At 57.4% G+C, this 21,663-nt stretch overlaps 2 protein-coding genes across 5 annotated transcripts; one reads left to right on the top strand and one right to left on the bottom strand.

Moving 5' to 3' along the window:
* The first annotated feature begins 899 nt into the window (after positions 1 to 899).
* LSM14B (LSM family member 14B) lies at positions 900 to 13,712 on the top strand. Of its 4 annotated transcripts, XM_079946371.1 has the most exons (10): positions 1,625 to 2,007; positions 3,843 to 4,006; positions 5,116 to 5,251; positions 6,022 to 6,138; positions 8,316 to 8,483; positions 8,715 to 8,792; positions 9,007 to 9,168; positions 9,514 to 9,664; positions 11,391 to 11,576; positions 12,129 to 13,707. In XM_079946371.1, exons 1-9 carry the CDS (start codon positions 1,881 to 1,883, stop codon positions 11,560 to 11,562), a joined length of 1,275 nt encoding a protein of 424 aa, XP_079802497.1. In that variant the 5' UTR covers positions 1,625 to 1,880; the 3' UTR covers positions 11,563 to 11,576; positions 12,129 to 13,707. The 4 variants fall into 4 exon arrangements, with proteins under 4 accessions (XP_079802500.1, XP_079802498.1, XP_079802499.1 ...); XM_079946372.1 differs by lacking the exon at positions 8,715 to 8,792 and having other exon boundaries at positions 901 to 2,007; positions 12,129 to 13,711; XM_079946373.1 differs by lacking the exon at positions 6,022 to 6,138 and having other exon boundaries at positions 1,624 to 2,007.
* Positions 13,713 to 15,578: 1,866 nt separating this feature from the next.
* On the bottom strand, positions 15,579 to 21,404 carry PSMA7 (proteasome 20S subunit alpha 7). The gene is made up of 7 exons (XM_079946377.1): positions 21,166 to 21,404; positions 19,015 to 19,141; positions 18,235 to 18,359; positions 17,454 to 17,576; positions 16,860 to 16,979; positions 16,148 to 16,210; positions 15,579 to 15,805 (listed from the first exon to the last, which is right to left on the bottom strand). The coding sequence occupies exons 1-7, from the start codon at positions 21,259 to 21,261 to the stop codon at positions 15,713 to 15,715; spliced, it is 747 nt and encodes a 248-aa protein (XP_079802503.1). The 5' UTR covers positions 21,262 to 21,404; the 3' UTR covers positions 15,579 to 15,712.
* Between the last annotated feature and the right edge of the window lie 259 nt (positions 21,405 to 21,663).

The raw sequence follows: 21,663 nt of genomic DNA, 5'->3' as shown, positions 1-21,663 counted from the left end.
GAGACCTGGGGTTGCACCAACGCCACACAGGTGCACCCTGGGGAAGACTGTGTTGTGCTGTCCTGTCTCCTGTCCAAGGGCAGGACGCCCCGATGCCTGGAGACCTCTCTTACTGGAGTTGGGCTAACCCGGGGGCCGCGCTGTCCACCCTCTCCTCACCAGCACAATTCTCCAGGAGCAGAGATGCACTGGTAAATCTTGGCAGATCTATTTAGAAGACTTTTCCATCTTCTCTTCTGCTCCTTCTGTGCTCCCTTTTCTCCAACCCAATACTGTTCTCTTACTGTTGCCGGGCGCTGGTGGAATGGGGGGATTCACAAAGGGCAGGCGGGGCAACTGTCCTGTGCTGGGTCTCAGTTTCCTCTGTAAAATGGGGAGTCAGAGCCTATGTGCGGGTTGCCGTAAGGTGTTCTCTGCAGCGGCTTTCATTTTTCGTTTGGCACTTATTGTAAGAAATACACTTCACATCTTGATCAAGTACCCACTTAAATACGTGTAAGTAAAATAAATGCTTCACAGAGCAAGTGCACTCTCACTGTGAGATGCTCTCTATCTCATTCTGTTTCATTTCTATAAAATGCTGGTCACCACTCACCAAGTTTTTTTCAGGACATAATATTAGTCGCTGATCTGAGGTCAAGAGGGAGAGACGGGCAGAAAGCAAGCGCAGACATAATCACCAATCGAGCAAAGGGCTGTGCAGGCAAGAAGGGGGTCTGGCGAACAGGAGGGGGCGGCCTGTTTCTCCACTTCACAGCGAGGCCTCAGAGCCGGAGCCGGGCAAAGCGGCAAGCAGGCCAGGTCAGGCGGGTCTCGGAGGCCCTGGTGGCCGGCTGGGATTTATTTTAAGGGACGCGGAACGCCACCGCAGGTTTGGGGGGAGGGGCGGGATTAAAAGAGAAGATGCGCTCAGCACCTTATATTTAGCGGCTGACGCGCCGGAAGCGCTCGTTACCCGCAGTTACTACTGCGCCCCACGCGCGGAGCGCGGCCCCCACCTTCACCTCCTGGGCAGTGACCCTGGTCCCCCGCCTTCGCCCCCGGGGAAGAGACCACCCCTCACCCTCCGTCTTCACTCCGCGGGCAATAACCCCGGCCCGGCCCCCTGTCTTCTACCCCGGGGAAGAGACCTGCCGGCCCCACACCTTCACCCCACGGGCAGTGACCCCGGCCCCCGTCACTCTCCGGGGAAGGGACCCCCAGCCTTTGCCCCTGGGGAAAGTGACAGTGGGCGCATCCCAGCCTTCCGGCCCAGGAGGGGGGAAAGCGTCCGGTACGCTGCAGTTCAGCGGAAACTGAAACCGGGAAACACGATCCACAGGTTCCCCGCACCCGGGTCCTGAAAAGGGCGGTACACGCGGCGGGCGGAGCTTTGGCGCCCCGCCCCCTCCCTCACACGTGCTCCCCCGCCCCTCCCGCGGACGCGCGCTCCGCCCCGGTCGATTCCCACCCCTCCTCCAGGCCCGCCCGCCGGGTCTCGTGTTCCCACCCCGCGCGGGGCCCGCCGGGAGCCAACCGAGAAGTGGGGCGGAGAGCAGGGGAAAGCCCGCCGGGTCAGGCGACGCTTGCTACGCAGGCGCGGAGCGCGGGGCCGCCCCCAGGCCGACAGCGCGGCCATATTTAAAGGGAGGCCGGCGAGGCGAGCCAATGGGCGGTGAGCGTGCGGGGGCGGGGCGTGGCGGCGCAGGACCCGGATGTGGCTGCTGCGACCCCTCCTCCCCCGCGTTCCCCTCAGAGCCCCCCGGCCGCGCGCCGTTCCTCGCTCTCTGGTACCCGCGCAGGCCCTCGGGCGGCGGTGAGGCGGCGCAGAGGCGGAGGAGCGGGCGGCGAGGCGACCGCGCGGAGGCGAGCGGGCCAGGCCCGGCCGGGCGGCCGCCGCCATGAGCGGCTCCTCGGGCACCCCGTACTTGGGCAGCAAGATCAGCCTCATCTCCAAGGCGCAGATCCGCTACGAGGGCATTCTCTACACCATCGACACGGACAACTCCACGGTGGCGCTCGCCAAAGGTAGCGCCCCGCGGCCGCCCCAACCGCCCCGCCCCCGCCAACAGCCGGGCCCGCGCCTCCTCCGCCCTACCCCCCCCTCCGGGCGCCCCTCCGCAATCCCGCCTCACCCCCCGGGGCGACCCCCACATCCTGCCTGCGCCCACCGGGGCGCCCTGGGCCTCCGCGCCGCTCCCGCCCCTGTCCTCCGGGGCTCGGCTTGCACAATGGGCTCCCCGGGCCGCGGCGGCAGCGTAATTGTGCGCGGCCAGCCCGCCCTGCCCGGGGTTGCGGTGGGGAGGTGGGGGCGGGTCTAGCTCCCGCGGTGCCGCCCCCCCCCCCGTGCGGCGTAGCCCACCTCTGCAGGTGGGGGGTCGGCGTTGCTAGGCTGTTTCCTCCCCAGCTGCCCGAGGGCGGAGGGGGCGGCTGGCGCCGAGAACCCGGTCCCTGTGGGGGAGGGGTGGGGCAAGGGGCCCGGAGTCTCCTCGGGGCCTCCCCAGAAGGCTGGAGAACGAGAAAACGCGACTTCTGCAAGCCCTTCTGGAACCTATTAAGCAGCTGGGGCCTTGAGCCTGAACAAATAACCACGTTTTAATGGATTCTCCTGTCGGGATAGGAGCATCGGTTGGCGGCTCCATGCTCCCGTTTAAAGCGTCTTCCTACTCTAATTCAGACGTTTTAGCCTGTGGGTTTACCCTTTTGTGACAGACTCCTCCCTGCGGGCGCTGGTAACCACACTGAAGTCCCTGGGAGACCTAGAGAAAGATGGCTGTACTGTGGCTTTGCCGGAGTCCAGAGCCTTTTCTGAGCGTGTTGAGGCAGGAGGTGGGCCCAAAGTTTCTTTGTCTTCGTCCTCCAGGGACGATGACTAGTGTCCTTCCCCTGCCTCTCGGAAGTGCTGAGTGCAGCCAGGTCTGCAGAAACCCTGTTTGTTTGGTTGGTCTTGTTAGGCTGGAGACACTGGGCTGGGCCTCTAAGGGTCGAGGCGCAGCTGCGTGCTCCTGTGTTGGAGGGAGCCTCCTCCGTCCAGGTCGCAGTCAGTTCCCAGCTCTGGGAGTAGCTCCTTTGAAAGCCTAGTATTTAAGTTTTCCGATAGATGTGTTGCTCCAGGACATAGTTTAGTACTGTAAGATTTTGTGGTCACTTGTACTCTTGGCTTTTGGCTACATTTGGCCTGAGACCCCCGTTGGAAAAACTGAGGCCCAGCGTAGTCCCTGGTCCTCAGCGGGAGTTGTGCTAGGATTAGACAGAGGCGCTTCAAGCCCAGCTCTGCCTCAGAGACCTGAGAAGGAGGCACTCGCTGGGGCTCCTTGAACCCTGCCGGTAGGGGTTAATCCCCTAGGAAACCCCTCCGGAGACGGACGCTCGTGGGGTGGGTCCACGTTCTGGGCCGCTTTCTCCCATTGTTTCTCTACCAGTTCCTCCCAGGCTCGTCGTGGGCAGAAGGGTGGGGATGACACTCAACCTGCTGGCTTTTCTCAGAAGAAAACAGACTCCCCAGGGGTGGTGTGTTGCGAGGCTTCAATCAAAAAGCAGCTTTGGGGCTGTTTAATCTGCAAAGTCAGATGTGAATGGGGGGGCGGGGGGGATTTGCAAAGCAGGCGTCGTTTGTGGGAGCGCTGGCCTTCCGTGTTTGGAAGGGAGACTGTCAGGCTCTGAATCGTTCGTGGTCATCTTTGCGACCTAGAACTTTTTGGAGCGTTGCCAGCTGGGGTCTTCTAGGTATTGTCCGTTGATAATCAGGGGTGGAGCAGTTGAGGCGTGGAAGCTGCGTGCTGTGGACGGCCCCTGCGGGAGGGCTGATTGAATGCACTTGGTCGAGGATGACAACGTAACCCTTCTCTTTCTCAACCCCTGAGTGAGGTCCTTCGGTACCGAAGACCGTCCCACAGATAGGCCTGCCCCCCCTAGAGAGGAAGTTTATGAGTACATCATCTTCCGGGGAAGTGACATCAAAGACATTACCGTGTGCGAACCTCCGAAAGCCCAGCACGCGCTCCCTCAGGACCCCGCTATTGTTCAAGTAAGTGCGCTGCCCCGTGTCTGCCGTGGGCGCTGTCTCTAAGAGGCGCCGGCTTCCAGATGGAGCTGGGTGTCATCTGGCCAGAGCGCTCAACTCGAGGAACAGCCTCTTCATGAAAAGCAGTTTAACTGTGTCTGGCTCTTGGCGTTCTGTGGGAGGCTTCATCTGCGGCATGCACAGGGTGTGCTGTAGAGTGAGGCCGGCCCAGCGTGTTGGGCGGTGCAGGGGGCAGTGCTCTTAGTCTTGCCGGCACCCGGCGTTTGTCCTTTGTCTCGGGTGGGTAAGCCTGAAGCCCCGGTGCATGCCGGGAGTGAGAGAGATGCTAGTAGGGACTTGGGACAGCAGGGCTCGCTCTCTCAACACTGCCCCGATGATAAAGTCAGCGTTGTGGGATGCTGAATTCGCAGGTGTCACGCCGTGTGCCTGCCTGCTGTGTTATGACGTGTTCTGCCCAGGATTACTAGGGAGTCCAGGCTCATATCTTCTTGGCTTGTAAACCTCGACTTTCACCGACTCCTGCGGGGCTCACGCTGCAGGAGGGGCCGGGACAGAGCGTGCTCCCTGCGGGGTGGGGCTTGCACGCTGGGCTGTGTGGGCACGTGGAGAAGCTCTGGGCCAGACTTCTGAAAGGTTTGAGGTGAGCGCTCTTGGGAACTCCAGAAGAGGGAAGTGCTCGAGCCAGGCCTTGAGGGACGAAGGGGCCTCCCGGGAGCATGGGGAGCTGGAGAGAGGACGCCGCGTGGAGGTAGTTCCCCGGCTACACAGCTGTGCCCCGGCGTGTTGGGGCCAGGGCCCAGGTGAGGACGCCATCCTCGTCCCTGGCAGAGCCTGGACTCCCTGATGACCGGCAGTGGGGCCACTAGAGGGGTTCACGGAGTTAGGAGAAGGTCGTGTTAGAATTACCTGGCAGGTGAAGCTGGGGGTGAACGTGGAAAAGGCAGCTCTGAGCCCCTTAGGCCACCCTGGGGGCTCACACGCCCCTCAGTGCCGCCTCAGCCTCCAGGAGCAGGCTGACGAATCAGGCTGCCTTTCCCGGTCTGCACGGTGCTCGCCAGGCAGGGTGACAGGAGGGCCTGGAGCTGCTCTCACCTGTGTGTCTCATTGCTCAGTCTTCCCTGGGCTCGGGCTCGGCCTCCTCCTTCCAGCCACACGTGCCTTACAGCCCCTTCCGAGGGATGCCGCCCTACAACCAGCTGGCCGCCAGCTCCCTGCTCAGCCAGCAGTATGCCGCTTCCTTGGGTTTAGGTGAGTAACCTTTTTCTACCTGGTCAAGTGCCTGTGCCGTGACATCCAGGAGCGGGGCCAGACCCTGGTGGTGGGGACGCTGTGTTCGTGCCACGTTCAGCTGGCAGTGCATACTGAGCACCTTCTTCAGTGGCCCTTCAACTAGTTAGAACGCTTAGGAACTCCTCAGTTGAGTGGAAGAGGCAGCAGGGTGAGTTTTGGAACAGATGAATCGAATCAAAATTCATTTAAAGTGTCAGCCTGTGTCTGGGTGGAAGTTGTGGTATGTCTGGTTCAAAGAAGAAATAACCGATGTGTGTAATTACAGATGAGTTCTAACCATTTGCACATTTGTCAGCCTATAAATATAAAAGTTAAATGCAACGCCCACCTATCCTATCCTTTTCCATTCTCGTGTCAGTGCTTTGCTCAAAAATGAAGTCTCCCCTAAGGTTGAGTAAGGTTCGCTTCTACACGCATGGAGTGAGAGTCACCCTGCCCATAGGTTTGCGGCACATTCAAACCACAGAGTCGCAGGCATCACCCCCTTCACTCGTAAGAGTCACATGCTTCTAATAGAAGAGCCTGTTGTCTTGACTGCTGCTCCTGGGGTGCAGGAGCCCTTCTCAGCTTGGCTCCCCGTTTCTAGATTAGGCGTGTGTGAGCAAAGTGTCCTATGAGAGATGGCTGGGCTCTTTCCAAGCCTGCTATACACGAGACGAGTTTCTCATTACTTATTTGTGTGCCTTTTTTTTTTTTTTTTTGCTCTTTTCTCCTTTATCTTCTTTTAGAAAAGTTGGTAAGCCCTCCAGCCTCAGCCGCGGCTTCCAGCCCTAGTTCTTCTCCATCTCCACAGCCCGTTTCAGAGCTTGACATGTCCTCAGAGTCACATCAGCTCACTTCCAAGGGTAACAGCAGTTTTGCAGAACTGCATGCTGTCTTGCGAGCCATCCTGAGCGAGGGGGTAAACCAGTAGACCAGAATGACAGTAGCTGTAGCAGATACTTTGCCAAGCCCGTGGATCAGTTAAACTGCCTCTGTGTGTTTCTGCACGTAATCCTGACTTATTAACTCTCACAGTTTTAAAGAGGGTATTAGAAAGAACCAGCAGTACACTTTGTTCGCCTCCTGGGTCCAGGGTCTGTTTTGACCTGTACTGTGATTGCCACGTATGGGAGACGTCCCTCTGCACAGAAGGCCGCTTCCTGGGGTTTCTGCTGGTCCTAAATGCAGTGTAGGTTGCTGGGTAAGACTGCAAGGCGACCCCCATGTAACAGGCATGCTGCTCTGGGATCCGTGTGGCACGTTCCTCACCCATCCAGGGCGTTTAGCATCGGGGGCCTCGGGTGTCTTTGTAAAATGAAGCACCATTAAAATTGGGTGGCTAGCCTGAGTTGTTGACCGGGTGAGCAGTGGGCCTGATGACTGGCTTGGTAACACTGGTTTGTCCCACCTGTCTGCCGGGTGCCGCACCTGTGGGCGGTTTTTTGCCCTTTCTGGGCCTTCTCCTTCCCCGGAGGTCTGACGTGAGAGCACCGTGTGCGCCGCCCTCACCTTTGCAGAGACTCTGTCCAAGATGATGCCTGGGGCTTTCATTGTGGCACACAACTACTGTCAGTCTGTTACTTTGCATGCGTTGCTTTCCTGCATGGATGCCAGTGGATCTGAGTACAGCGGTAGTGATGTTTTTTTCCCCACTTAAAAATTGCACAAGATAGTTCATTGTCCTTAGGGTCATTTACATAAAACTGCTCTTAGGGCAAGATAGTTTGACTGATCTTTTTTTATGAAAAGCAAATGAGCCCAAGATCCTTGCCCCATCCAGTTACAGCGTGAGCAGGAAGCTGCTGTCTTGCTCAGGAAGGGCCGTGCTGAGTGAGGCGCTAGGTCAGAGAAAGTGGTCTAGGTCAATGAATGCCCATCGCAGAGGACACTTAAAAGTACCAGTAAGGGGGCTTCCCTGGCGGTCCAGTGGTTAAGAATCCATGCTTCCACTGCAGGGGGCACGGGTTCGATCCCTGGTCGGGGAGAACCAGGATCCCGCATGCCGCACGGCCAACAAAGAAAAAAAAAAGTATCAGTATGTAGGGCCTGCCCTTTGAGTACTTTTGATCCGGTTGTGAGGAATTTCTCAGAGTAATTTCTGACAGTAGTTTCTGCTCTATGTTTAAAAACAAAGGTAGACTGTCCAGTCTTCACTGTGTTGGGCTGCCCCTCCGATAATAGTTACTCCGTGGTTAGGGCTCATTTTTTTCTGTCTCAAAAGTCTGTGCACCTCCACCCAGTCCTCAGTTGTCCCATTTAAACAGTGCCCACCGGAACGTGGGAGAGGGAAGGGAGGAGGTGGCCTGATGTGTGTGGCACACCCTTCTCTGTCCTCTCGCGGCAGAGGCCCGTCTCGTGAGGGGGACCTCCACTGAGGCCGGGTTCTGAGCACTCCTGCACTCAGGCTTGGTGATGCCGTGTAGTGGGAACAGACTCAGTGCAGCGCCGTCTCCAAGGGCAGCTGGGAACCCTTCGTTTCTTACGATGAGCCTTCGCCCGGAGGAATGCAGGCTGTTATTTCTCTGTAGTCAGCTCTCATCACTTCATCCTTTTTGGTTTTGTTGTTTCTTAAGCAAAAACAACAGTGTTCTAGAATTTTAACTTCAAAGGCTGAGCACTGCATTTTGTGGAAGATGCCAGACTGGGATGGTTCTTGTCCAGCATGGCCCAGAGCGAAACACATTCTCAGACTGTGAATTCACCGGCATCTCGGGACTGTCGAGCCCCCTTGGGGTTAGAGCTTGTGTGGTTTGGGGGAAGCTTTTTCTAAGCCGCTTGAGAGGTGCTTATTGTGCTGGGGTGTTTTTCCCTCCTCCGGATGCCCTAACTGGGGGAGCCTGCTGGCTTTTTTGCTGCCTGGGCTAGACGCAGAGGGGATGGTGCGGGGTGGGGGCTTTGCCTGGGTTCTGTAAAACCTCTCCAGGCGGTTGCCTTCCTCCTGCCGCACAGCCAGCTGGACAAGGAGTGGGGGCGGGGGGAGGCGAGGGGGTGTGGCCTTCTCCTTGTCTCTGTTATTAACCTCTCCTCCTCCTCAACTCAGGAGCTGGCTTTCCGGCTGTCTCAGTCAGCAAGAGCCCCATGGTGGAGCAGGCTGTCCAGACTGGTTCTCTTGATAACCTGAACACCAAAAAGCTGTTACCTGGCAAGGGCACCGCGGGGATGCAGCTCAACGGGCGCCCAGCCCCGCCAAGCAGCAAGGCTGCCAGCGGTACTTAAATACACACTCCCCTGGAGTTTGTTCGTGTTCTCAGTGGCATAGCGCTTCCTGGGGTTCTTTTTTTATCCTTTAATTAGACACCCCCACCCTGTAGGCTTTTGCAGGGCAGGCTCTTGCGCAGTCCCCGGTGGCGCCGCCCTGCTCCCGTCGCCAGGCTCTGCTCCTGTCCCCGGGCTCTGCTTTCGCAGGCGCTTTGCCTTACTCTTCCTTTTTGCGCCTTAGATGTAGCTCAGCCGGCAGCTGGGCAGACTCAAGGGCAGGTGAATGACGAGAACAGAAGACCTCAGAGGAGGCGATCAGGTAACGGCTGTTGCCACTTGAGTTCTGGGGAGCCGAGAACCACCCAGTCGCACTCCGCTTACCGCTCCTGCCTGCTTCTCCGTGGGTGACGGTTTCAGGGTGCTGGGCTCAGCGGCAGCTTCAGTGTGCTCTGTCCCCGCCTTGTCTGCTGTCTCACACCGAGTAATGTTGAGTTAGTGGCTTACCAGCCAGGGCTGTCTTTTCCTTCTCACAGGGAACAGACGAACAAGGAATCGCTCCAGAGGGCAAAGCCGTCCAACTACCGTCAAGGAAAACACAATCAAGTTTGAAGGCGACTTTGACTTTGAGAGTGCAAATGCCCAGTTCAACCGAGAGGAGCTGGACAAAGAATTTAAGAAGAAACTGAATTTTAAAGGTTTGAAAATTTGCCCCACCCTAGGAATGTCCACGGCGCAGGTCAAGGAGAGCCTGGCAGGGGCGGGGGGCAGCTGGGATGGTGGTCGGCGGGGAAGCCGTGCTGTCTGAGAAGTTCCCAGGAAGGAGAGGAGTCGGGGGGAGGCCCGTGCTCGGGGGATGAGAGCGGGTTGCAGGGCCCAGGGGTGGACGAGGCCAGCAGCCAGCAGAGCTTTCCGCGTAGTGCAGGGCACTCCCGGCCGCTTCCCTGAGGCCTGAGCACAACCCTTGAGCGGCCCCGCGAGGACCTGTCCTGGTGGAAGGTGCTTTGGTCCTTGGCCTCTCAGTGCTCTGCTTCTCTGTGTAGACGACAAAGCTGAGAAAGGGGAGGAGAAGGACCTGGCGGTGGTGACCCAGAGTGACGAGGCGCCTGCTGAGGAGGACCACCTGGGGCCCAACTGCTACTATGACAAATCCAAGTCCTTCTTTGACAACATTTCCTCTGAACTCAAGACCAGGTCAGGGGGCTGTGGGGCCGGGCAAGGCCTGGGGGAGCTGGCGGGAAGACACTCTGCCCCCAAACTCTGAGACTGGGGCACGCTCTCTTGGAGACCAAACCCAGATCTTAGGTTCAAGGCAAATCTCTTAGGCTCACAGTTTTACTGTAATGGGTACGTCAGGCCCAGCGGTGCCAGCGGTAGGTGGTGGTGTGGGAAGCCCTGGCAGTCACAGGCACCTGAGGGATCTGACCCAGGTCCCGGCCCCTCTTTGCTCAGCTGCCTCTTTCTCATCAAGGTTGGGCTGGACTACCCTCCCTACCGCGTCGATGTTCCCGTTCTGTACCACCTCGCCTGGGCCTGCTTCTTGGTCTGACCTTGGTGGCCTGAGGCCCTTGCTGCCTGAGGCAGCTGGCAGGGGTGCCCGCAGTGCTCTTTCACCACCTGACGGCTCGAGGCCGGGGACCCTGTCATACGCTTTGCGTTTAGCACCCAACAGCTGGTGCTCAGGTGTTGCCCGAGAGCCAGCTAGACAGTAAACGAAGTCTACAGAAGGGGCGTGGTGTGGAAACTCAGATCCTCTCGTTCACAAATGGAGTAGCAGACACACTGCGGGCACTGGGGGAACAGCAGAAAGCAAGCTGGGAGGTCCCCATTCCCCCCACCACCCCTCTTAGGTTTTGGCAGGGGAAAGAGATAACAAAAAAACAGGCGCACGAGATAACATCTAGCAGTGAGGCGGGAGAGGTTGGGGCGTGTGTTGGGTGTGAGGGGAGTGGGGTTCGGGAGCCGGTGGGAGGGTGAACGCAGGACAGGGTGTGAAGCGGAGGCAAGGCGGAGGCGGGCACGTGCAGCTGCTGTGTGGCTGGAGCGGAGCCTGGGGGGGGTCAGGGAGGAGCGATGAAGATGGGACGGTGGCTTGGGGAGAGCAGTGCTGTCTGAGGTTTCACTGCTGCTTTGTGGAGAGTGGGCAGAGGTGGGGCAGGCATGGAAGCTGAGTGGTCACGTCAGAGGCTTTGGGGTAGTGGGCAGTGCTGGAGGAGGGGAGGGAGGCTTGGCCTCTGCCATGCCCTGAAGGTTTGCTGATGGGCCGTGAGGGGAGCCTGGATGGCTGAAGGCTGCGGTTGCTGCTGCTTGGAGTGAGGAGGGGGGGGGGCAGCAGAGCAGGGGGTCGGGCTGGGTGTGTTGCGTGTGAGCTGCCTATAAGCAGCCTTGTGGCGCACAGTTGGACACCGGGGGGTCCTTGCTGGAGGTGCAGAAACCAGAGTTGGCGGCGTTGGTGCTGCGTCCGCACCTCCCCCAAGGCGTACGTGTCATAGCCTTGGGGACCCTGCTCTGTTTAGCCCAGTCCCCTCATCTCTGGAGACTCGTCTGGAGGGGTCCGTGATCTGCTCCAGGTCTCGGAGCCTGCACGGGCCCTGGGCCTAGCAAGCAGGGAGGGCTTCCTTCATGGCACGCTGCTGTTGCGTGCTGGCCTTAGGTGACGCAGGTGTGAGAGGTTTATACTGAGCAGCCCCGTCCAGTGGGAGACAGGCCTGGTTGGAAATTGGGCTGGGAGCCCCTGCAATGTTGAGTCTCAGGCTCCAGTGTCCTGATGGGATTGCCCCCCCAGTGGCTCCAGTGACGAGTCACCATCTGTCTATCGGTCCTTTCTCCCTCCCCAGGCTGTGTGAGGCTGGGGCCTGCCTCGGAATGCTGTGAGGAGGTGCCCGCTGTAGTCGGTCTCATGCTCCTTGTCTTCGTTCAGTTCCAGGCGGACGACGTGGGCTGAAGAGAGGAAGCTCAACACGGAGACCTTCGGGGTGTCGGGAAGGTTTCTTCGTGGCCGTAGTTTCCGGGGTGGATTTCGAGGGGGCAGGGGCAACGGTGCAACCCGTCGTAACCCGACTTCCCACAGAGCTGGGACTGGCAGGGTGTAAGGAGGCAGCTGAAGGTGAGTGAGGGGAGCTGTGGGGTCCTTTAGTGGGAGGGCATCCGGACGGGGCTGCCCAGGTAGGAGCCGGTGAGCGTTGGTATCGAGGCCAAACTGAGGCCCCGACCCTCTGAGTGAATCCCCCAGGGGGCTCTTGGGGACGGTGGGACCCAGGCCCCGGGGTTGTCAAAGTGAGGGTCCAGGTGCAGGAGGGCTGGGTGCTCCCCACTCCGGTGTGGTCAGGAAGGAGCGATGGTTACAAGCCAGGCCTCAGCTCCAGCCTGGCCTTGCACTGACCTTGAGTCTGCATTTTTAACTAGGTCGAGGGTGACGTGTGTGCCCCTTAGGGTCTGGGTGTGAGCGGGCTTCGGGTGGGACCTGGAGCTGCCTGCCCCCCACCCCGGTGTGAACAAAAACGATGACCTCGGGTTGTGATGGGAAGGTCTGGGAAGCCCCAGCCTGACTTGGGGTGGGAGGGAGGTTCCGCAGTCCCTGTTCTTCATTCACGGTGCTGGGCTCGGGCTGGGGAGCTGCCTGGATGTGCTCACTAGATGTTGTGTCTCCTCCTCGCAGGCTCTTGCTGAAGCGGCACAGACGCCAGACTGTGTCTACGAGGATGTTGGAGAACGCTGCACTTACTGCGGGAGACGTGGGTCACTTTGTTTACTGAGTTTGGAAAATTCCCATGCTACTGCTTATGTTTTGGACTGAACTGAACTTGGACGTGGTCTGAGTTAGAACCACTTTTTTGGGGGGACGTGTATGTGGGAAACCTCTTTGAGGTATCTTGGCCTACTTTTCGTTTTTAGTTGTGCACAGCCTGACGCTAAGGTTTTGGTATTTTGCAGAAAGGTTTCTAGAGCGAAAGTGTGATCCTCACTTTGTGACCTTTTTTGGACAGCTTTGATTTTTAACGTGGAACCAAATCCCATTTGGCAAATGCGGCAGCCAAGTGCATCTCTGTAATCCAACTGGCCGCTGGTGCTGCTGGCCTGACACCCACTGCCACAGGCGGGGCCAGCACGGGGGCATGGGGGGGCCTAGGGCATGGAAAGCGGGGTGTCCCACCATCGTGTTGTAGAAGCAAACCAGACGACCCTGACCTCAAGGTAGAGGGCGGGGTTGGGGGTGCTGGAGGTGTAGGATGGGGCCCTGAACGGGAGGGAGCTGGGCGCTGTCGCTTGGAGTGTGGCTTCCATAGGAATCCGGGCTGGGGGTGAGCGCCCAGGACGAGCTCCTCTGCGGAGTCCCTCTCCCTCCTGCCCTCTCCCTGCCAGTCCCTGACCCAGGCCAGTCAGCGTTGGACTCTGGCCGAACACTGTTCGGTGTCTCATCCACTTGGAAATGAGCCAGTCTTTTTTTTTTTTTGCAAGGTCGGTTGACCGAGAACATATTTCCTCTCAGTTGTAAATAGTTCTGTGTTTTTGTTTTACTGGTGGGTGGAGGGAGGGTGGGGAATATATTTGTTGCATGAGCAAAGGGATCAGACCTTCAGTAGAAGCATGCGTCCCTCTGACAGGGCATCGTGGTGAGCATAAGCGCCTTGGTAACTAAATCCCTTTAAGTAGGCGGAACGGTTTTAGTTCTGTATCAATTAAGTTACTGTAAAAGCTTAGGTTTATTTTTGTAGGAGTTAATGGCTAAGAATTAGAACATAGCAATGCGGCTGCTCTGTTCGAGCAATGTAAACTTGTAATTATAAACAAACATGCAAACCTTTGAAACTCTCTTCTTCTCTGCTCTGGAAATAAATAATCCTGTTGACTCTGTTGCCCGAGTTACATCATGGCTCACATGACCGTCCCAAGGTAGGTGTTGTGTGCAGTTCAGATTTGGGGGACATCTGGCACTCTGGAGTGAGACCTGGCCAGTCTGGGTACAGGGCAATGAGCCAGGCCCTAGGTTACTAAGAGCCACCCTCCCGGGGTGAGTGGTGCTGCTTTCCGGGTACTCGACACTAGTTTAGAGAACCTGCTTCGGGAGTGGCCCCTTCGCTGCCATAGTACAGCTTCCAAGCTCCCCAGAACTTTCATGTCGTTGATACCTTAGAACCTGTTACAGGGCTGGACCCTGGGACTACAGAGAAAAGCCAAGACTTGGCTGGTTTCAGACTGAAAGCATGTAATTTCACTGCAGTGGGTTTCCAGGCGATTTTTTTAAATATAAATTCATTCATTTATTTATTTTTGGCTGCGTTGGGTCTTCGTTGCTGTGCGCGGGCTCTCTCTAGTTGTGCTGAGCGGGGGCCACTCCTCGTTGTGGTGTGCGGGCCTCTCACGGTGGCCTCTCCTGCGTGGAGCACGGGCTCCAGTAGTTGTGGCAACGTGGGCTCAGCAGTTGTGGTACACGGGCCCAGTTGCTCTGCGGCATGTGGGATCCTCCCTGACCAGGGCTCGAACCCATGTCCCCTGCATTGGCAGGCGGATTCTTAACCACTGCACCACCAGGGAAGTCCTCCAGGTGATTGTTAAAAAGCACTCTCAGGACTAAGGCCCACCTGGCCATCTGTGCGTGATTCAGGCTGAGAGGAGGACCAGACGGCAGGCCAAGCTGGCCTGTGACATCTGGATGCAGCCTTGTGTTTGGCCAGCTTCCTTTTCCGGGCTGTCTACCACTCTCCAGCAGATCCTGAGCACTGCTGGTAGTTTCAGAATTTAACAAACTCTTAGCAAATACCAATTAAAAATAAAAACCTTCCACAGCTGACCTGCTACACGCAACTGGCCTTAGCACTAATTCTAAACTAGGTAGTTTTTGTTTGTTTGTTTGTTTTTGCGGTACGCGGGCCTCTCTCTGTTGTGGCCTCTCCCCTCGCGGAGCACAGGCTCCGGACGCGCAGGCTCAGTGGCCACGGCTCACAGGCCCAGCCGCTCCGCGGCATGTGGGATCCTCCCGGACCGGGGCACGAACCCGCGTCCCCTGCATCGGCAGGTGACTCAGCACTCAGGCTAAACAGGTATTTCTCTGCTAGAGATTCTAAATATAGTTAAGTCACAGTTTACCACCTATGACTAACCTTGCTATTAAAACTTAAACTGACAGTCATTGTGACGATTAGACACTTTAGGCTAAGTTTAAAATATATCTGGGCCTCCTTACCCCTATTTATTTTGGCCGCGCCACGTGGCTTATTGGATCTTAGCTTCCCTACCAGCGATTGAGCCTGGGCCCTCAGCAGTGAAAGCACCGAGTCCTAACCACTGGACCGCCGGGGATACGCTTTAGTCCTCTTCAGAAGCTTGATGTATATTTGCCATTGAAGGAGAACCCAGTACAAGAGAAGCTGTAGACAGAGCAGAGCCCTGGCGTTGGAGTCCTACCGACCACTGTGGTCAGAAGCAACCACCAGCCCAAGGACTCTTCTAAGAAGCCTTTTGTGAGTTCTCCTGGGGCAAAGGAAGCCAAAAAGCAACGCCATCACCAGGGCTGGCGGCAGGGCCTCTGGAGAAGCAGCAGAGTTGTGCAGGAGAAGGGTGGTTAGGGTTCTTCTGTAAACGCAGGGCTTAGGACCATGACTCACCCTGCTGTGGACTGGAAGCTAAAAGAAGGGTAATCTTTCTGGCTAAAAAAGCGAGGGAGGGTAGGAAATAGCCAGCACTGGAAGTCTTCAGTAGAAAACAGGAGGAGTGTTGACTTGATCTACTAGAACCAGAAATTTAAGACAAGTTCCACAGCTACTGCTCTGCAAAATGAGCTCAAGATGTAAACTGAGCACTGTGTGTCCTCGTGTCCTGACGTCATACATTCATTAAGGACTCGAACAAAGGTGTAAAAAGAAACAGTCATTCTGTTTAGAACTCCTGAATGGGAGAAACCCTGAGTTTCTGCAACCACAGCACCTGTCTGCAGCAGTGTGGACCCCGTAAAGCCTTCCCACAAACCCCAAGGGAGGAGCCCCACTCGGCCGTTGCCTTGTCTTAGAGCCTGGCGAGGAGCTGGGAGGAATTGCTCCAGAGACCCAAGGCGAGCAAGCTTTCTAAAGAGCTATCAGTACACCTAAAGGATACATTAACCCCTAAAAGAAAGGTTAAAAAACAGGGACGTTTATTGCAGGACACTTGGACAGTATGGATAAATGGGACAGAAATGCCTACATGTCATTTGGAAAATCAGCCATGATTTGAATTTAAAAATCGCTACAGGCAAAATTTCATTCATCATGATGCTTTCTTTTGTTTCTTCTTTTCATTTTCTTCTTTTTCTTTTTCAATCTCAGCAACATATTTCTCAATTTCTTCAGGATTTAAAATCTATCAAAGGAACAGTGTATGGTTAGCCACACAAGGACCCCCGAACATAGGCCCCAGATGCCCCTTCCAGCTGCTTCTACAGGAAAGCAAGGCCACATGTGCCTGACCCGGGGAACAAGCTGGAACTGATGTGTAGGTGATAATTATAAAGCAGAAGCAAACGCGCACAGCGGAGGTTTTCACCCCGCGAATGCTCTCTTTTCGACTCATTTGTGGGGATCCTTGGAAAGAACCTTTCTTGGGGCTGGAGCCACAGCAGAATGGCCCTGAATGTGCACTACCCCTGCCCTGACCACTGGGAACACTCCGTAGGTAAGGACAGCAAACCACCTTGGTGATTACCTTGAGCGGTTGATCTCGTCTCATGACAGCAAGCTCTATGTTTTTGCCGCCTGACTGAACCACCTCGGAGGGGAGAGAAGAGCGTTAGATGCCTCACCCACCTCAAGACCAAACAGCGCCCATATGTGCCCTGTGAGCCTGAACCCAGCACTGCCACACAAGGGGCGACGGTGGGACACCGGGGTCCCAATACCCAAAGCGTGTGTCCTAGCTGCACACTGATGTGGCCAGTCCTTCGCGATACCCTCCTGTCTTGAGGCAGCTGGATTTGGGCGGGGTTGCTGGTCCCTCCTCCTGCACAGCAGGTGTGCTCACAGCCCTCCCATCTGTTCACAGCCTTTCCCACCACTAAGCCTGGACGTCTGGACCCCCTCTGCCTCTGGCTTCACCCCCTAGCACCTCTAAGGACGGCTTCCACCCATTATTCCCAGCGCTTCTTAAGTCCCTGACCCTAGAGCAGGAGCTCGAGCCTCAGAAAGGCTGAGCGCTTGGGCAAGCCACCTAGCCTCTCGGTGCCTGGACTGCCCAGACGTGTAAGGAGCTGATACAGCCCCAGAGCAGTGCCTGGTGCTACGGCTGGCGCCCTCACCGCCTCCTTGTTGCGCACATGTCAGCTGCTCCATTCTGCGCCGTCCCTTCCGCCCAGCCCAAGTACCAGCACCACGGCGTGCACATCTGCAACATATTGCCTGGATTTCAAACACAGACTTACTTCCAGGAGGGCCTTGATAACCAGCTTAATAGTCAGGTCGTCTGTTTCAATGGCTTCGTCAGTATAATTCTTCTCTAGAAATTCACGCACTGACTTGGCACCCCTGCCTATAGCGTTGGCCTGAAACAGGGATGGGTGTTACACAGCACAGAGTGCGACAATCCAGAGCCAGCCCAAGAAAACGACCCCCCCCACCAGCCCCGTGGCCCCACCAGTGCCACCCTGCTCCCATGTGCTACGGTGAGGGGCAGCCTGGTGGGAGGCGGGCCTGTACTCCAGGCCCTGCCCCATGGCTGCTTTTTGCAAAGGGCTATTTGGAGTTGGTGCTGATTCCTACCAAGGAAGGGATTCTACTGAAAGACACGTGGGCAACTTGACTACACCACGTATCCTTACACCTCGCTGTCCTTTCCTCCCAAAAAGCAACGCTTAACGACTTCTCAGCTCCCATGTCACAAGTGTGTCGTGAGCACTTGTGTATGCGTACACACCTATGTATACGATTAGGCCAGCTCAAGGCCCCCACGGCCTCCAAAGCTGCTGCTACTGGCAAGATGGCCCAAAACAAAGCCCCTCTGTTTGTCAGGGACTCACCTTCCAGGCATGGTACGTGCCCGAGGGATCAGTCTGATAGAGTCGGGGGGTACCATCAAAGTCAAAACCCACAATAAGGGCAGAGATGCCAAACGGCCTGCGCCCGTTGCTCTGTGTGTAGCGCTAGTGGAAAAAGAGACACAGTGACACTGCTGCCTTGGCATGAAGGCCCCCCAGAACCTGCCCCAAGTAAAATACACATGGTGTTCCAAACACAGCTTTTAACGAAGGGATGAAAAAAATTAAGCCCACGTTCAGGTTATTTGCAATTCAGGCGAGAAATGAAAGGAGCCTGTGGTTTTCAGCACTCCTCCTTCTGTTGCTGCATTTTCATTCTCAGAAAGACCAGAACTGCAGCATGAAGCACAGCTGGGGCTGCTTGGAATTATTTTGACAGCAGACACAATCTGGCTACACATTCTGGTCCACAGGCGACTAAGAGTTCACCCGAGTGGGCGTGGCTTTCAGCCCCCTCCCAACTGCTTGGTGACTGGTCATTCAAGATGACAAGACGAGAACTACATCATTTCCCTCTGGAACTATGAATCTGGACTGCCCCATGCTACTAAGTAAGAACACAACAAATGCCACTTAGAAGGATAAATGATGGTAAAATTACAGACATGGAGAAATCAAGGCTAGGACCCTTGCGTGGAACAAGCGTGGTCTAATAGCCCCACAAGTGACGCGTGCGGCCACGCGAGGTAATGCGGCAGGACGCTCCACGACAAAGCAGTGACTGCTCGTAACTAGCCGAGCCACGGCAGGCAGACACACCCACCTGCTTCAGACTGGCGATGTACCGTGTGATGTACTCCACGGTGACCGGGTCCTCCACGGTCAGCCGGTGGCTCTGGCATTCCACCCGCGCCCTGTTGATGACTATCCTTGCGTCAGCAGTGAGGCCTGCAACGAACACAAAGAGAGCTCCCCTGAGCCCCCGCTCGTCCGGCCCGTCGTCGAGGCCAGCGCGGATCACATGAGTGGACGCAGTTACCCTTGGCCGGTCCTCTGGTAGCCAGCACCGAGATCATTCTGAGTGACCAACAGCGGGACCAGCAGCCTCTGTGAGCTTCTCTGAGAAAGCTGCGTGTACGAGGAGCTGTGTGTATTTACATAGGCTGTAAACACGCTCATTTTTTGACAAAGCAAGTCAATCTCTAGTTTCGGTAAACCGACCTCCCCGCTGAGGAAGGAAACGAATGAAAACCCAGAAGTGCAAGAACACACGGCACACCCCGAGAGCCGGGCGCTGTCCAGCTCTCCCCGCTTCACGGGCGCAGTTAGCTGTGACAGCTGACCTTCCTCCTGCCAGCAGCAATGGAGGCGACACCACAGCGCCTCGTCCCGGGGTGTTTAATCATTTGGCCCCTACGCTTCAGCCTCCTGGGGAGGACCTCCCCCTGCAACTGTGGCCAGCCCTCTTCTTGAAGGCCAGCCCTTTCTTTTGAATGATTTCAGGTTACCCAATTTTCACGTCCCTCAACAGCCCTTCCACCAGGTTAACCTCCAGAGCGCTGTTCAAGGAGACTGAGAAATACAGCACGGGCCCCAGACTTACCCGCGAATGCCATGCAGACATTGTCGTCCAGAGCACAGATCTTCCGCACTGTTCTTTCATCCTGCAGTTTGGCCACTGACTTCTTCTCCACACCAAGAACAACAATGTCTTTTCCTCGGACACCAACCTTCAAGAAATGGCAACGCTGCACTTAAGGAGCTGACACGAGGTTCTGCCAGCAGGCACAGAGCACTAACAGCGCATGCCAACGTGGTCCTGTGAATACCCTGGGGGTGGCACGCACACCCTGCAAACCGTGGGTCTCGATCCACTTTTGGCAGAGCTAGTCCAGGTATCACAATCTAGGTGCCTAGTCTCGTGCCTTAAAATACTAATACGTAGTTTCAGTTACAGCACAGCTCAGGAATAACTACTGTATTATCAGTGTGTATGTGTACACGTGTCATTTCAACCCAGTGAATCAAAGAGTCTCCGGAAGGCTTGAGTGTGAGTCCCTAACAATGAAGTCAGGTGTCCTGAAAGCAGTGTTGATGTGGTTGTAAAACTATACCAAAACATTCTCCTCTCTCTCGTGCACTTTTTTTTTTTTGGCCACGAGGCTCATGGGATCCTAGTTTCCCAATGAGGGACTGAATCCAGGCCACTGGACCGCCAGGGAACTCCCCCCTCCTGCACTTCTGAAAACAATGTGCACAGCGGCGGGGAAGTGCCTGATACGGCGTCAGGCGGACAACGTATCAAGTATTACAGGGAGGCCCATGGCTCTCTGTTTACGGCTGACACTGTAGCGCGGAGAAAAATGTATTAAAAACATGGGGGGAAAAAAGTCACTGACTGTCAGTTAAACCCCTCACTCGAAGCAGCAGCAGACCCAAATGAGACAATCACTTGGAAAAGCAACCTCTTCTCTTAGTTTAGAGCGGGGTCTCTCAGCCTCTGCCCTACAGGCACCTGGACGAGCTAATTCGTCCATGTGAGGGGCTGTCCCTGCGCACTGTGCAATGTTTAGCATCATCCCAGCCTCCACCTCTGTAAGTCTCCACGTGGGGTGCGGAGAAGCACTGATGGGCAGTGCTTCAGATCTCAAGGAGCTTTCTCGTGAATTGTCTTCCATGGTCTTCAAAGTTCCCAAGGGAAAGAAGACCAGGCCCAGAGACAGGTTAAGAAAAGGTAGCCACCCTGGCTGACCCACAATAGTATGGGGATGGGGGTGTCAGCTGACCCCAACAGTCTTTAAGCTGAGGCAGGTCACAAGATGGATTTGGGGCCTTAATTTCAAAAGCGACTCAAGAAACGAAAAACACTTCCAAATTTACAGAATCGTGTGTGTTCTCTCTCTGCCCACTCAAACCTCTGAAACACCAGATAAAAGATAACCCATCATCCATTCTGACCGATCAGCAAACTGACATGTGTCTTGAGGACAGCAGTGTATTTATTATCTCTGAAGCATTGGTCTAAATGAGAGGCGCGCTCGGGTGCGACGGGACAGGGGTCTGGCGCAGTGACCAAAGGGACGGAGGACTCAGCAGTTGGACCCAAGACGGAGCCTGCCCGCCGCGCCGGCGGCCCGGGAACTGCAGGGTTGATGCCGACACCGGCCGCTCTTTGTTCTCGAGGCCGACCCGGGCTTTGAGGGCAACTGCTTTCCGCGGGGGTTGGGGGGTAGTTGGCTACCTGGGAGCTGTCCAGACACAGTTCGCGGAGTCACTTACTCCCTTAAGGAGCGTTCCTGAGCGGGCAACGGGCGGGCCCTGCCTCTCGGAGTCCCGCGCCCCGGCCCCGCCCGGCCCCCAGCCCCCAGGTCCACGCGAGGGCCCCCGCCAAGATGGCGTCGGCGCCAGGCGCGCGCACGACTCCGGACACGGACGCGGGGCACCGAAGCCAGCGGCCTGCAGAGCGCCTGCCGAGCCACTAGCCGCCCCGCTCGCCCGGACGCGGAAGCCGGCGCCCAGAGAGCCGCCCCGCCTGTCCTCACGTCTCCTGCCCGCGGCTCGCAGCGCCCCTTTCCCGCAGCGACGCCCACGTCGCGGCTTCCGAGTGCGCCCCACACCATCGTGCCGCCCCAAACCCCGCACCACCGCGCGCCCGTCAGCGCGGACCCCAGGGAAGCTGGTCGGCAAGACGCGCCCGGGCCCCACCCAGCCGCCCGGGCCTCCGCCTGCCCCGGCGCCCGGCCTCCCCGCTCACCGCGGTCGAGCCCTTCTTCACGGCCTCCTGCGCGTACTCCACTTGGAAGAGGTGGCCGTCGGGCGAGAAGACGGTGATGGCGCGGTCGTAGCTCATGCCGGCGGGGAGACGCTATCAGGACCGGGAAAAGCGCACACTCACGGCCGCGCAGGCCGCGATTCACGACGCCGCTGCGCCCACCCCGCGCGCCCGCCCCCAGCGCCGGGGACTGCGCTGCCAGCGTAAGGCGGTGTCCGGAGGCGTCAGGCGGCGTCGGGCGGCGTCGGGCGGACGTGCGCGCGCGCCGGGGCGGGGCCGGGCGGAACCACTGGCGGCCGGGCGCGGGGGACGGCGGGGTGGCGGCGGGCCGGGAGCGGGGCGCAGAGCGGCCGCCCGGGGGCGCCGTGTGGGGCTCGTCCTCAGGCTGAGGCGGTGGGCGGGGCGGCGGCGCGGCGGGCCCGAGGGCAACGCGGCGGCGCAGGGGCGGGCGAGCCCACGGCGCGGCGCCCCCCACGCCCC

This window comes from Stenella coeruleoalba (genome assembly GCF_951394435.1).
Source record: "Stenella coeruleoalba genome assembly, chromosome: 15".
NCBI lineage: Eukaryota > Metazoa > Chordata > Mammalia > Artiodactyla > Delphinidae > Stenella > Stenella coeruleoalba.
This window is presented reverse-complemented; position numbering and strand designations above follow the sequence as displayed.